A 16,187-nucleotide genomic window follows, 5' to 3' on the forward strand; every position below is an offset into this window, starting at 1 on the left:
TTATCACCAGGCTATAGTTCTTGTACCTCTGCAATTCCGCTCAAATTTTCTCCTCTATATCTTTCCCAATAGTTAGTGGCCTACAGACTACACCCAGTAGTTCAATGGCACTTCTATTGTTTCTTACTGGATATGCACCTGAAGATAATTTGCAGGGTTACGGGGAAAGGGTGGGAAGTGAGAATAGATGCAACCTCCCAGACAGCAGGAGGCCAGAGGAGCACAGTTGGGGTGGGGTGGCGGGGGCAGGGGGGATAGTCATAAGGGGAGAAAGGTTCTATCCAGAACGGCTCAAGAGTCAGCTACCTGCAAATGTCAGAGCGGCAGTGTCATAGGAGCCTGTGCCTATCCAGGCAGATGGTCTCAGACCAATGTGCTCTGATCCACAATGACCTGAGGCCTCACGGCTCCCATAGCAGTCCCGTACCTGCAGCCAAGGTGTCCTTCGCCCTAAACTTCTACGTAACTGGATCATTCCAGGGGTCAGCTGTGGACCTAGGTGGCATCTCGCAGTCGGCAGCTCATCACACCATCAGGCAGGTCACAGATGCCATTTTCAGGAGGGCAGGGAACTACATCCACTTTGACACAGTTGGGCCTGCACAGGCACAGATGGCAATGGGTTTTGCCTTCATTGCTGGATTTCTGGCAAGTGCAGGATGTCGTCTATTGTGCCCATATAGCCATCAAGCCAGCCAGTGAGATCCATCAACAGGAAGGGCTGCCACTTCCTCAATGTTCAACTGGTCTGCGACCACAAGAACTTGCTCCATGTGTGCACTCACTTTCCTGACAGCTGCCATGACACTGTCAACCTCCGTCAGTCCAAGCTGTCTCAGTATTTCACTCCATCCCCCAAAGTGCATGGATGGTTCCAAGGAATCAAGGGAAATCCCTTGAAGAGATGGCTACTGGCCACTTTACAGGAGTGCCAGACAGAGGCAAAGCAACCAGTGCCACTTGCTCAGCAGGCCAACCATTGAGCAAGCCATTGGCTTTCTGAAGATACGATTCCAGTGGCTGGACTGATTGGGTGGCTCCCTCCAATAACCTCCTACAAGGGTCTCAGTCGTTGTGGTGGTCTGTTGCGCTCTTCATAACATGGCCCTCCAGAGAGGGGTGGACCTTGAGGACAGTGAAGCCCTGGAAGAAGACAGCTCATCAGGGGAGGAGCAGGAGGTAAGAGAGGAGGAAGGTGAGTAGGAGGAAGGTGAGTAGGAGGAAGAGGGAGCAGAGGGGGCTCACACTGAACAGAGAGTTGCCCCTGATGCACAATAAGGTGGCCTCCTCCTGCCACTGAGAAGGGGATCTCCCTCTGCTCCCTCACTGCCTGCAGCATTAGATCCAGGTCAGCATTAAAGAAGCAAGGGTCTGCCCTGCCCCTGGTGCCACAGCTCCCCTGTGATATCGCACTTCCCTCTGGTGCAATGGAAGGTTTTGGCAAAAAATGCAGATCTCTCCTGCAGGATGACCAGTAGCCTCAGTGATGGCTGCTGTGCGGTACCTACATGAGGCCCACACTTGATCTGACCGACCTTCATTTTCAATCCCACTGGCTCTAAGTAGACAGGAAACCCATCTCCACACCAATTAAGGGCTCACCCATTCGAAAATTGTAATCTGAATCAGCTTCCCACCGGAGGTGGTTCCTGACCCAAAACCGGACCTGGTTCCTGTTTCTTGCCTCCGTAATGAACATCCAGCCCATGAGGAGGGAATGATAAAAATATAGAAGTGGAAGAGACATAAGGAAGCAGATAATGACAGATAGAAGGCAAAAAGAGAGTTAGAGACAAATAACTGAGAGAAAGGCACACACGTCAAATCACATTTATGTAGCGCCTTTAATGAAGACAAAAAAACCCAATGGCACTTCAAGGAGGAGGAGAAATAAACAGAGTAGGAAACAAGCAGAGATAGTTATAGGAGGAGGGGCAGCAACAGTCTGAGACTAAACCAGTGTGTTTGCAAGCTTGGTGTCATTTTGACCCCAAGATCAGCTTCCGACCACATTGTCATGCTATCACTAAGACCGCCTGTTTCCACCTCCTTAACGTCGCCCAACTTTACCCCAGTCTCAGTTCATCTACTGCTGAAACACTCATTTATGCCTTTGTTACCTCCAGACTTGACTATTCCAACACACTCCTGGCTGGTCTCCCAAATTCTACCCTCTGTAATGTTGAGATCATCCAAAACTCTCCTGCCCACGTCTTAATTCGCACCAAGTCGTGTTCCCCTATCACCCCTGTGCTCACTGAGCTACACTGGCTTCTGGTCAAGCAACATCCTGATTTTAAAGATCTCATCCTTATTTTCAAATCCCTCCGTAGCCTCTCCCCTCCCTATCTCTGTAATCTCTAGCCCCACAACCCTCCGGAATATCTGCGCCCAGTCAATTCTGGTCTCTTGAGGACTCCCAATTTTAATTACTCCACCACTGGTGGTTGCGTCTTCAGTTGCCTAGGACCTAAGCTCTGGAATTCCCTCCCTAAACCTCTCTCTAGCTCTTTCCTCCTTTCAGGTACTACTTTAAAACCTACTTTTTTGACCAAGCTTTTAGTCATCTGAACTAAAATCTCCTTATGTATGGCTCAGTGTCATATTTTGTTTTATAATGCTCCTGTGCAGGTCCTTGGGACATTTTAGTACGTTGCAGGTGCTATATAAATATAAGCTGCTGTTGTTGAGGGATATTTTTACATTTTTTAACCCATAAGCAATGTTATGGGGATTGTAACTAGTGGTAATAAAACATCTATACTACAAGGCTTATGAAAAATGTGCAGGGAACGCAGGAGAGTCAGTCTTAATGGCAAATGGGGAACATAATCAGTCTTATTTTAAAAAATGCACAAGCAGAACTGGAAAAGTGGCTAAAAATAAAAATTAGCAGGCAATATAGGTGACAGTTCAGCATTTGCTCAGGACCAAAAATATTAAAATGAACTCTGCAACAGATGGAAAAACAACCAGCTCAGAAATAAAATGGTGAGCGGACCTGGGTGACTTGCATCACAGTGCCACCAGTGCTGGAAGGTTTGCAACTGCAGTATGACTCAATGTTGACATTTGAAGTTTCCTATTAGAAATGCTGGTATGCTCCTATGGGAATTTTCTAATACAAATGTCGACATAAAATTGTGACAACAGAGAAGAAAGATTTCTGAACAAGAAGTGTCTGCTTTATGCAAGAGATACATGTCTACCTATGATATATTAAATTTCCTCAGCTTCAGCATTCTGCGACACAGAGTCATACCTGCAGCAGCACACCTATCCCACTAGGAGTTTCATAAGCTGCAGTTACACATACCTACAACTGCAGTACTACCAATGAACTCCGATGGAAACTTACTTTGATCTGTGGGCAAAGCTATTGGAGATTTATTATTTAATACATAATATGTTTGTTATGATTTTGAGTCACGTTTTTGTCAGCATTTAACACTGAAAATCTTTATGTAAACTCTACTGAAAATGTAAATATTTTTCCCACTTGGTCACTGCCAAGTTGCAGGCTCCTGTCAAGTAGAGGAGCTGTGGAGCAAGTTTTCCAATACTCACTTCTAGAACACTTTTTCCAGCTAAGTTTTCATCTTTTAGGTTGCTTTTTCTACACCTCGCCACTTCTTACCCCCACTATTCCAATGACAATTTTCAGCCATGTAGGCCCTGCTGCCCAGGCTTCCTCAATTAACCTTTGTATGCTCCCAGATTCCTCACTTGTTCCTCGATACCTCCTCCACCTGAGAACTGCTCCACAACTTTCACCCGGGCAACCAGACTCAAGTCTTGCTCACCCGTGCATCTGAAGGATTTTGGACTTTTCATTATTAAACCAAAGTGCCAGTTTTAAGGAAACTAAAATGATCGGCTACCAACCCTGGATAAATTCATAAAAGAGCAGAATTTGGTTAAAAGTATTGACACCACAGAATAGAACACAGAAATACTGCTGTTTAGAAGGCTAAATGAGACAGGAAGATAAGAAACAAGGTTAAAGAAGACAGCTGCTGAGAAAGGCCTTGAAAGACTAAAAAACTGTTGTAAACATCTGGTGCTGTGAGCATCAACTTGTTTTAAAACATGGGAACGAGAAAGGGTAGGAAAGTACTGGAAGCTTGTACTTTCATCAGCAAGTATGGTATAAAAACAGCCATTTTATTAAGTTCAATGAGACAGACTACACAGTCCAGAGGAACACCAAGAAGGACGCCAATGGGGAATTAACCCCTCACTCCCCAGAGGCAGAACAATTTGACCACTGAGTTTCGAGTTGTACTACTGACTTAAGGTGACATGCATCTCTAAGTTTTGTGCTTTTATGTTAATAAAGCCAATTATTAAAAAGTCTTGTTTGATTCTGACCTCTGATTACCCTAATGAGTAAAGAGAGAGTTAAAAAATCTGAAACATCCTTCTGCTTTTTCGTAGGCCTGCCAAAACAAGTAGTACAAGGATTATGGGGGACCACTGTTTCAAAGCTTGCTAGTGTACAAATAATGTTTGAGTATTTTTGGATGCTGCTTTATATTAGAGACTTGATAGTTTTGAAGGATTTGTTGCACAAGGTGAGTTGTACTTTGGGAGTTTATTGCTCAATTTGAAATCATTGTGTATATTTGAGGTGATTGTTGGTGTTTAGACTAGCAACTACATTTTGGGGCACTGCTATTCGGTAGATTAATTTAGTCCTCTGGTTACAGACTCTGTTGCTAGTGGAAACATCATCTCATCTACTCTACCAAATCACAATTTTGAAAACCTCTATTAACTCTCCCCTTAATTTTTGCTCAAAGGAGAGCAATCCCAGCTTCTTTAGGCTCTCCACATATCTGAAGTTTCTCATCCCAGGTACCATTCTAGTTATAAATGTTAACTTGTTTGCTCTTATGCCATCAGGCTGTGCGTTCATTCTTCACCCCTCACAGGCCTCCCTCTATTGTGCCACCCATCATCGGGATTGCCATTGTGAAGAAGTACATGCACTTATATATTGCGCATTTACAGTAAAAAAAATCATATTTGACTTAGCTACTGCAAATTAGTGTTATCCCCTACATGGTATAAACATCGCCAACGTCCAATTACAAAACAACCAAAATTCTGATCCACAGTGAATACTGCCACAGATCAGCTACTAACATATAATTTAAATTATACACATTTGTTCAATCACTATAGACATCACTTCGGATTTTAAAAGTACAGGTGTACTGCAGCCTCTGCCAGAATTACAGCAAAAAGGTGGCATAAAGAGTGGTTAGAATTATACTTGTTACTTCCAAGAGTCCCCACAACAGGATACACACATTAAATGTGTTTGTAACCATCCATAATACATCGGGTGAGACAATGGCGTAGTGGCAATGTCATGGAATTAGTAATCCAGAAGCCCAGGCCAATGCCCTGGGGACACGGGTTCAAATCCCACCACAGCAGCTGGTGGAATTTAAATTCAATTAATTAGCAAGGTCAATAAATCAAAAAATCTTGAATTGAAAGCTAATCTTAGTAATAGTGCCATGAAACTATCATCGATTGTCATAAAAATTCATCTGGTTCACTAATGTCCTTTAGGGAAGGAAATCTGCTATTCTACCTGTGACTCCAAACCCACAGCAATGTGGTTGACTCTTAACTGCTCTCTGAAATGGCCTAGCAAGTCACTCAGTTGTCAAGGGCAATCAGGGATCGGCAACAAATGCTGGTCTTGCCAGTGATGCCCACATCCCATGAAAGAATTTTTTTAAAATCAGTTACAAGAAGTCAAAAACGAATCATAAAAGGACCCCAGTAACAAAAGACCATACTCTTTGAGTAAAGCGTTAATGTAGAAAAATCTATACTTTGAGAATAAGTCTGATGCTAGTTACATGTACATGCAACAGTTAAGGAGTGGATGATGGAAAATAAAACATCCTGTGGTAGGGGCTAAAACAAATTCCATGATCTTACAGTATCTGTCCAATAATTTCTAGTGATCTTGTTTGATCAAGTATCTTTTATATTAAAACATAAATTGATTGTAAATGGATGCCATGTACCTTCTCATAAACCTGCAGTTCCTCCTTCTTCATGTGCAGATCTGACTTTAATTCCCTTTTATCTGTACTGGGATCACTTAGACAATACGACAGAACCTCAAGGCAAGCATCAAGTGGCCACTTCTCTGAGCACTGGAGAACCAACGTAGCCCGTAGAATAGCATTTCTTATACGGAACAGATATTTCCAACCTTCTTTCCCTGCCAAAGTAACAAAAATTCATCAAGTAACGTCAATTACTAAGGCAATAATTAAACTAGTGATTCTTATTTACAAAGGAGAACCACTTCACCACCAGTATTTAAAAGGATTAAATAGATGGGTAAAGTCTGTGATAACGTAGACAATATATGGCCTGCGAAAAGAGCAGGATTTATAGGCCAAGTAACTTGTTATTTTAAGCTTCATGTCCTTAAAACATAAGCTTATCAACCGTGAATTGGACAGAGTGGATTTCAGCATTGTGGGTAACAGAGGCCAGCTGATGTAGGAAATTGTTTTTATTGCTTGGTTAAAAAACATTGGCAACGATGCTCATCACACCATGGAAAAGTGTAACAGCAGGTGGACAATGTCCTAAGAATTTAAATATATTATTAACTGATGTCCTGTTGTATTGCACATGTGGAGTCAAAACCAAGCGCAGTCTTCAGGTAAAGCAGGACTGAAGGACATGGGATAACTGGACCAAGCATGCAGACATAACCCAGTCCCCATTTTGAATTCATATATTTTGTCTTTATTTTTATTATAAGTTCCTTTGTTCACATTTGTAATGGAAACTACCTATATAAACACAAAGCACTAATTAGCCCCTCCCACCAGTGTCTCCACTGGAAGGAGGGTGGAATTACAGCAACAAGCATATGTGAACTGTGTTGGAATCCGTGGTTGCAAAGCTTGATTTTTTTTTTAGACCCCGAGAGGGAAACTGGAATTGAAACAGAAACTGGAAGAACAACTTCAGGCTTCCAGGGAAACCGACACTGGTTAGAAGCAGACAAACGGAAACAGAGTCCTCCCCAGACCAGACAGGAGTGGAGTGCTGGCAAGCAAAAGAAAGTGAAGACTGAATCCAGGAGCTGTTTCTGTTACTTAGACAACTAACCAGACCGGGCCAGGCAGTGCACAGGTCGTCACCAAAGGACTCGGATAAAGGGAAAACTGGTAAATCCATGCCATCAACACTTTCATGAGCAGAGCTGAGGCGGTTCTGGAAAAGTACACCTTATGAAGAACTGCTGTCGGAAGAAGTACAGTGACTAAATCCTTGAAGGAGCTGATAATCTACCTTAGGAACTTCAGAGCTGTGAAGAACTGCGTGACTATAAATGTTGCCATATATGCTGGGTCGACTGCCCAATGAAACTGAGACCCATCTCTGTTGTATCTAACAGTTAAGGTATAATTTGTAATATATATTGATTGTGATCTGTCTGTTGCTTCATATTTAATTTATGTTGGTTTAGGTTTGCTTGTTGAAGTATTATTTATAAAAGTGAAATCTTGTCCGTTTGGTTTCCTAAAATGGGGTCAATAGGTGGCTTTGATGCTTTTCATTTGTTGGTGGTCTCCACGGGGATCATAACAGAAGAAAGGAAGTTATAGTGGAAATATTGACAGAAAAGGGCATAAAGATGTTGAGATGTTTTAATACAAATGGATACATTAAAAAACCATCTGGGAGTTGTGCTAATTAATAACCATAAAGAATAAAAAGATTACTGGTGTCACTCAAAACAAATTATGCCTAGGAATTCAACATTGCTAGAAGACTCTTTAATGTTATATATATAAAAGAAATAGCATCAATGACCGTCACACCCAACAGTGTAGAAGAAATTCAGTGTAGAGATCAGCAGAGGACAGAGTTTTTGTTTTATTTTAAGGATGCCCTTAAAATCAAAGATCAGGGTTATTAAAAAAGCATTCAGTATTTACATGACATCAATACTAATGTAATGGTAAAACACTCAAATTATGTCTTTGACAACCCCATTAATCTACATATTTTAGACAACAAGGCACAAGTCAGGAGGGCGATGGAATACTCTCCATTTGCCTGGATGGGTGCAGCTCCAACAACAATCAAAAAGCTCGACACCATCCAGGACAAAGCAGCCCGCTTGATGGGCACCCCATTCACAAACATTCACTCCCTCCATGACCGACGCACAGTGGCTGCAGTGTGTACCATCTACAAGATGCACTGCAGCAATGCACCAAGGCTCTTTAGACAGCACCTTCCAAACCCATGATCTCCATCACTTAGAAGGACAAAGGCAGCAGATGCAAGGGAACATCACCACCTGCAGGTTCCCCTCAGAGCCACACATCATCATGACTTGGAACTATATCGCCGTTCCTTCACTGTCGCCGGGTCAAAATCCTGGAACTCCCTTCCTAACAGCACTGTGGGTGTACCTACCCCCACATGGCCTTCAGCAGTCCAAGAAGGCAGCTCACCACCATCTTCTCAAGGGCAATTAGGGATGGGAAATAAATGCTGGCCTGGCCAGTGACACCCACATCCCATGAATGAATAAAAAACTGTTCTCCTGGAAACTAGTCTACCCTTTCCAGACAGGTGTTTAAATTTTAAATTGGATTTAAATGCTTGATGAATCTGACAATTCAGTTCATTGGGTCTTTTTTAGCCTTACCTTCCATGACTGCACAGCTGAGCAAGATATCTTTCAGTTTCTCAAACTCTTCATTCTCATCACCAAACAAATCAAGAATTTTCAATGCTCTGAGCCACTGGCGACCACAGAGGACTTGTCTGAAGGCTTCGGCTAGTATGCTTACAGCTATCTCAGAATGAAGGCCTGATAGCAAAAGGATAGTGTATGGGTTTCCACACAGAGAATCCACAAGACTGGCAGCTTCTTCTTGGGTTCCAGGAAAAGGTTCAGCCATTGCAGAAAGAAAGTGCTCAAGGACTGGAAATTCCTTCATTAACTGCTCACACTCTTTGGCAATCTGTTCCCTTTCAAGGGGTGCCTCTGATCGACTACTCAAACGCTCCTTCCAAGACAGACTATGCTTAAGTGCCCTTTGACCCTGTGTAGCTGTTAGACAGACAAGGACTGCCAGTAACTTTGAACGAGACTTGATGAAATTCAGGGCAGAAGGAATAAGAGAATATGGTCCCAAGGAAGAATCTGGAGCTTCATCTTTTAGGTTTTCTTCTGCCAGATGGAATGAGCCTGGAAAGATGATTCCCAAATCAGGCAGGCAGTGTTTTGTGTGTTCTTCAATCAGTTCAGTCACTTCACTGAGAAAAGATGGGCAGTGGTTGAATTTCCTGGTGTTCCACAGAGGAAGATGTTCACAGCAGCAGTTAACAATGATCTGTTGTACATTGAGGCTCAAATCTTCCTTGTGCAGTAACAAGAACAACCTAAGAAAGAAAATACATTTCAAGTAACCACAGACAAATTCAGTGCATTCGATTAATTCCCAATACATTGATGTCACAGAAACATTTTTGGTGCCAAATGGCTATCATATCATCAACAATAAGAGTCACTGAAATCCAAAAAAAAGTAATTCAGCATGTGGAATACTTTAAAGCATTCAACCATGTGACAAGATGCTTTGTAAATACAATTTCACTCATATATGGTACTCACTATATTCCAAAACATTAAAATGTCTACAGCCTCCAAGGAAGTACAATTAAGAATTAAGACAAGTCTACAACATACAAGCCAGTTTTCAGTAGTCATTAGATTTTCAGTACTTCTAATAAGAAATATATAAACATGTGCATTTATATAGTGCTTTTAATGTAGAAACAATGTCCTAAAGTGTATGGAGAAAAATGGATGTTGAGCCGTAGGAGGAGATATTAGATGGAGTGATAAAGATTTAGGTCCAGGAGGTAGATTTTAAGGAGGGTCTCAAAGGAGGAGAGGGAGTTGGAAGTGTGGAGGGATTTAAAGAGGGAATTCCAGAGTGTGGGGTACAGTATACACAAGCTATGGCCACTAATGGAGGGGTGAAAGGAGGGATAGTACATAGAAGTCAAAGGAACAGGGAGCTCATGGAAGGTTGTAGGACTTGAAAAGCTTACAAAGATCGGGTGGGACACGTCCATGAAGGGGTTTAAACACATGAATGAGAACTTTAAATGTGAGGCATCGGAGCATCAGTAGTGAACCAAGTTCAGATGTAAGTAGATGACCTTTGTGATGGAGAGAACATGGGGTCAGAAGCTCGGCTCAGGTTTGAATAGGTGCTAATAATATGGCTGGGGAAGAGCTGGATTCAGTAGGAAATGTACAGAGCTTGGGGTGGGGGCTGAAGATGATGGCTTCAAACTTCTCTATTTATTTGATGATGATTATGGCTCATTCAAGACTGAATGTCAGAACAGCAGTCTGACAACACAGAGGCAATGGAGGGGCTGAGACAAGATGGTGGAGAGGTAAAGCTGGGTGTCATCAGAATATGTAAGGAAACTGACACCATGGCTTGAGATAATATCGGCAAACAGCAAAATGTAGATGTACAAGTGGGAGCCGAGGATAGATCCTGGGGGGAGTCCAGGGGGTAAGAATTTGGTAGCAGGAAAAAAAGTCGCTGCTGGAGATACTCTGGGTACAAATGGATAGGTTAAGAATGTAAACAAGTGAAGACGATGTCACTAAGCTGGACAATGTGGGAAAGACGTTGGAAAAGGATAATGCCGTCAACCAAGTCAAAGGCTGCATGGAGGTCAAGGAAGGATAATGTATCACTGTCACAGCCACAGAGGATATAATTTGTGACTTAGGGCTGTTTTGGTCCTGTGGCTAAAAACTGTTTCCATTTGATCACTTATCTTTTCTACTTTCACTTTCTAATGTCATGCTGCTTCAGCCTTGTCCCACAGTCTCTTCTCATTGATTTTACTTTCCAGGTCCTCTGGTTATTTTGTTTAAAATACTGCACACCAACACCCAACTCTATTTTCTCACATTCTTATCTTTCAGGATTATATTTTTCAAAATGTATTATATTCCCAAATTCCCAACTATAGCTTCATTATTCCTCTCCCTACACACAAACGTACTATATGGATTCACACGCATGTTGAATAGTGCCTCAAGTTAATCAGGGGCAGGGAGTTTGAACAGCGGCAGAGTCAAGTTCCAGCTCACTTTACTAACTGCAGTTACATGTTGCTTCCTGTCAAAGATCTGGACAGGTACCATATTCTGCCCCTGAACACATTCTAAAGAGGGAACAAAAACAGGTTTAGGGACAAGGCGGCAAATGACCAGAGTCTCCCACTGTTCAAAAGCAGGAAGAGCATTCCGAGCAATTCTGATCAGACCACTTCTCATAGGTCAGCACTACAGAGCTCAGAGTCAGAATCATAGAGTCGTACAGCATAGAAACACGCCCTCGGCCCACCGCGTCCATGCCGACCATAATGCCTATCTATACTAATCCTACCTGCCTGCATTAATTCCATATCCCTCTATGCCTTGCTCATTCAAGTACCTGTCCAGATGCCTCTTAAATGTCGCTACTGTTCCTGCCTCCACCACCTCCTCAGGCAGCTCATTCCAGATACCCACTACTCTTGGTGTGAAAAATGTACCCCTTTGATCCCCTTTAAACCTCCTCCCTCTCACCTTAAATCTATGCCCTCTAGTTTTAGTCACCCCCACCATGGGAAACAGACTCTGGCTATCTACCCTATCTATGCCTCTCATAATTTTATATACCTCTATCATGTCCCCTCTCAGCCTCCTTCGCTCCAGGGAAAACAGCCCCAGCCTATCCAGTCTCTCTTTATAACTCAAGCCCTCCAAACCAGACAACATCCTTGTGAATCTTTTCTGCACCATCTCTAGCTTAATCACATCTTTCCTGTAGTGCGGCAACCAGAACTGCACACAGTACTCCAAATGCGGCCTAACCAACGTTATGTACAACTGTAACATGACGTCCCAACTCTTGTACTCAGCGCCTCGGCCGATGAAGGCAAGCATGCCATACACCTTCTTCACCACCCTGTCTACCTGTGTTGCCACTTTCAGGGAACTATGTACTTGCACCCCAAGGTCTCTCTGCTCAACAACACTCCCCAGGGCCCTGCCATTCACTGTATATGTCCTGCCCTGGTTTAACTTCCCAAAATGCATCACTTCACACTTGTCTGCGTTAAATTCCATTTGCCACTCCCTTGCCCACTTTCCCAGTTGATCTATATCCTGTTGTAACCTTAGACAACCTTCTTCACTGTCCACTATACCACCAATTTTGGTGTCATCTTACATGCAAACTTACTAATCATGCCCCTTACATTCACATCCAAGTCATTAATATATATAACAAACAAGAGAGGGCCCAGCACCGATCCCTGCAGCACACCACTGGTTACTGGCCTCCAATCTGAAAAACAACTCTCCACTACCACCCTCTGCCTCCTATCACCAAGCCAATTTTGTATCCAATTTGCTAGCTCACCCTGGATCTCATGTGTTTGAACCTTCTGGACCAGCCTACCATGCGGGACCTTGTCAAAGGCCTTGCTAAAGTCCATGTAGACAACGTCCATCGCCCTGCCCTCGTCAATCCTCTTGGTCACCTCCTCAAAAAACTCAATCAAATTCATGAGACATGATTTCCCACGCACAAAGCCATGCTGACTATCCCTAATCAGACCATGCCTTTCCAGATGCATATAAATCCTGTCTCTCAGAATCCCTTCCAATAACTTTCCCACCACTGATGTAAGGCTCACCGGCCTGTAGTTCCCTGGCATATACCTGCTGCCCTTCTTAAATAAAGGCACAACATTAGCTATCCTTCAGTCTTCCGATACCTCACCTGTGGCTAACGATGATACAAAAATCTCTGCCAGGGCCCCAGCAATCTCCTCCCTTGCTCCCATAGCATCCTATGATACACCTGGTCAGGCCCTGGGGATTTATCCACTTTAATGCGCTTCAATACCTCCAACACCTCCTCCTTTGTAATGTAGATATGCTCCAGGATATTGCTGTTCCCTCCCTTGAACTCACTACCTTCCATGACCTTCTCCACAGTAAATACGGACGAGAAATATCCAGTTAAGACCTTGCCCATTTCCCGTAGCTCCACACATAGATTGCCACACTGATCCTTAAGGGGACCTACTCTCTCCCTAGCTACCCTCTTACTCTTAATATACTTATAGAATCTTTTAGGATTCTCCTTTATCTTATCTGCCAAGGAAACCTCATGGCCCCTTTTCACCCTCCTAATTTCCTTCTTAAGTGTAGTCCTACATCCCCTATACTCTTCGAGGGACTCGCTCGATCCTAGCTGCCTATACCTGACATATACCTCCTTCTTTGTCCTGACCAGACCCTCAATATCCCTCGTCAACCAAGGTTCCCTAAACTTGCCAGTCTTGCCCTTCCATCTAACAGGAACATGCCGGCCCTGAACTCTTCCTATCTCACTTTTAAAAGCCTCCCACTTGCCAGACGTCCCTTTACCTGTAAACAGCCTCTCCCATTCAACTTTTGAGAGCTCCTGTCTGATGCCATCAAAATTAGCCTTACCCCAATTTAGGACTTCAACCTGAGGACCAGTCCTATCCTTTTCCATAACTATCTTGAAGCTAATAGTTATGGTCACTGGTCCCAAAGTGCTCCCCCACTGACACATCAACCACCTGCCCATCCTCATTTCCTAAGAGGAGGTCGAGTGTAGCCCCTTCTCTAGTAGGGCCATCCACATAGTGCTTCAGAAAACTATCCTGGGCACACTTAACAAATTCTTCCCCATCTGATCCCTTAGCACTAAGGCAGTCCCAGTCAATATTAGGGAAGTTAAAATCACCTACTATTACAACCCTATAATTCGTACACCTATCTGCAATTTCCCTACATATATGCTCCTCCACTTCCCTCTGACTATTGGGGGGCCTATAGTATAATCCCACCAGTGATCACCCCTTTCTTATTTCTGTTCTACCCATATGACCTCGCTGGACATTCCCCCCGGGATATCCTCTCTAAGTACTGCCGTGATGTATTTATTTATTTATTTATTTTTAGAGATACAGCACTGAAACAGGCCCTTCGGCCCACCGAGTCTGTGCCGACCATCAACCACCCATTTATACTAATCCTACACTAATTCCATATTTTTACCACATCCCCACCTGTCCCCCTATATTTCCCTACCTATACTGGGGGCAATTTATAATGGCCAATTTACCTATCAACCTGCAAGTCTTTGGCATGTGGGAGGAAACTGGAGCACCCGGAGGAAACCCACGCAGACACAGGGAGAACTTGCAAACTCCACACAGGCAGTACCCAGAATTGAACCCGGGTCGCTGGAGCTGTGAGGCTGCGGTGCTAACCACTGCGCCACTGTGCAGTCCCTAATCAATAGTGCAACTCCCCCTCCTCTCTTACCTCCACCTCTGTCACGCCGGAAGGATTGGTAACCCGGAGCATTGAGCTGCCAGTCCTGCCCATTCCTCAACCATGTTTCCGTAATAGCTATAACATCACAATCCCATGTACCGATCCATGTTCTGAGTTCATCTGCCTTACCTGTGAGGCTTCTTGCATTAAAGTAAATGCAGTTTAGCCGACCAATCCTTCCACGCTCCCTGTCCTGCCCGGCCTGCCTACTGGACTTGCTTGCTTTAACCTCTACATTTGCCTCAACTATCTCATCTGAGAGACAACTACTTTAGGTCCCACCCCCCTGCAAGACTAGTTTAAACCCTCCCGAGTAGTACTAGCAAACCTCCCCGCAAGGATATTGGTCCCCCTCCAGTTTAGATGTAACCCGTCCTTCTTGTACAGGTCACCTCTGCACCAGAAGAGATCCAATGATCTAAGTAGCTGAAGCCCTCCCGCCTACACCAGCTCTTCAGCCACGCATTCATTTGCCTAATCCTCCTATTCATACCCTCACTAGCACGTGGCACAGGGAGTAATCCTGAGATTACAACCCTAGAGGTCCTGCTTTTTAACCTTCTGCCTAACTAACTCCCTATATTCACTTTGCAGGACCTCACCTCTCTTCCTGCCTATGTCGTTAGTACCAATATGGACCACGACCTCTGGCTGCTTAGCCTCCCCTTTCAGAATGTCCTGCAGCCGCTCTGAGACATCCTTGACCCTAGCACCAGGGAGGCAACATACCATCCTGGAGTCTCGTTTGTGGCCACAGAAACACCTATCTGCACCCCTTACAATAGAATCCCTCATCACTATAGCTCTTCAAACCCTTTTCCTCCCCTGCTGTGCAGCAGAGCCCTCCGTGGTGCCACGAACTTGGCTGTTGCTGCTTTCCCCTGGGAGGTCATCCCCCCGCCCCAACAGTATCCAAAGCGGTATATCTGTTTGAGAGAGGGATGGCCACAGGGGACTCCTGCACTACCTGCCTGTGCCGACTACTCCGTCTGGTGGTCACCCATCTCTTTTCTGCCTATGCAGCCATTACCTGCGGTTTGACCACCTTACTAAACGTGCTATCCACGGCATCGCGGATGCTCCACAGTGAATCCACCCGCAGCTCCAGCTCCGTAATGCGGGTAGCCAGTAACTGCAGATGGATACACTTCCTGCACACATGGTCGTCAGGGACACTGGAAGAGTCCCTGATTTCCCACATAGCGCAGGATGAGCATATCATGGGGCTGAGCTCTCCTGCCATGACTTACCCTTTGGTTAATTAGCTACTCACTTTATTAAAAAATACTAATTATACTTGGGGCCTTGTTCTACTCACTACAATCTAAAGTCCTTAAAAAAAACACTTTAGTAGTACTTCATTAGCAGCATCTTGCGTTCAGTTCACTGGATAATTTTAGGATATGGGTGATGTACAGCGCTGAAATACAAATGTTTTCAATGCTAATAAAAAAGCTATTTCTCAAATTGGTTCTGAATCCAGAGATATGAAATTTAATATAACCAAAAATTATCCTCTTAAAATAGAAAGAATCAAGTACAGTGTTTAGTTTTCAACATGACAAACGACATAATTCTTTCAATTCATAAAATAGTTGAATAGATTGAAAGCCATGTAAGGACAAGACAGAGCATTGATCCATCATGGCCCATCTAGCCATAATGAACCAGCAAACAAAGATTTCTTATAGCAGTTCAAGGTTTCTATCTCCAC

The 16,187-nt window shown here is 43.8% G+C and overlaps 1 protein-coding gene across 3 annotated transcripts in view; it reads right to left on the reverse strand.

Moving 5' to 3' along the window:
* zfyve26 (zinc finger, FYVE domain containing 26) overlaps nt 1-16,187 on the reverse strand; it is a 125,702-nt gene that overhangs the window by 59,643 nt on the left and 49,872 nt on the right. For all 3 annotated transcript variants that reach the window (XM_068039427.1, XM_068039426.1, XM_068039428.1), the window contains 2 exons: nt 8,714-9,453; nt 6,051-6,250 (listed from right to left, as the gene is read on the reverse strand). In XM_068039427.1, the coding sequence (XP_067895528.1) occupies nt 6,051-6,250; nt 8,714-9,453 (940 nt within the window). The remainder of the gene's footprint in view (nt 1-6,050; nt 6,251-8,713; nt 9,454-16,187) is intronic.

The sequence above is a fragment of the Heterodontus francisci genome, chromosome 9 (genome assembly GCF_036365525.1).
Source record: "Heterodontus francisci isolate sHetFra1 chromosome 9, sHetFra1.hap1, whole genome shotgun sequence".
NCBI classification, from domain to species: domain Eukaryota; kingdom Metazoa; phylum Chordata; class Chondrichthyes; order Heterodontiformes; family Heterodontidae; genus Heterodontus; species Heterodontus francisci.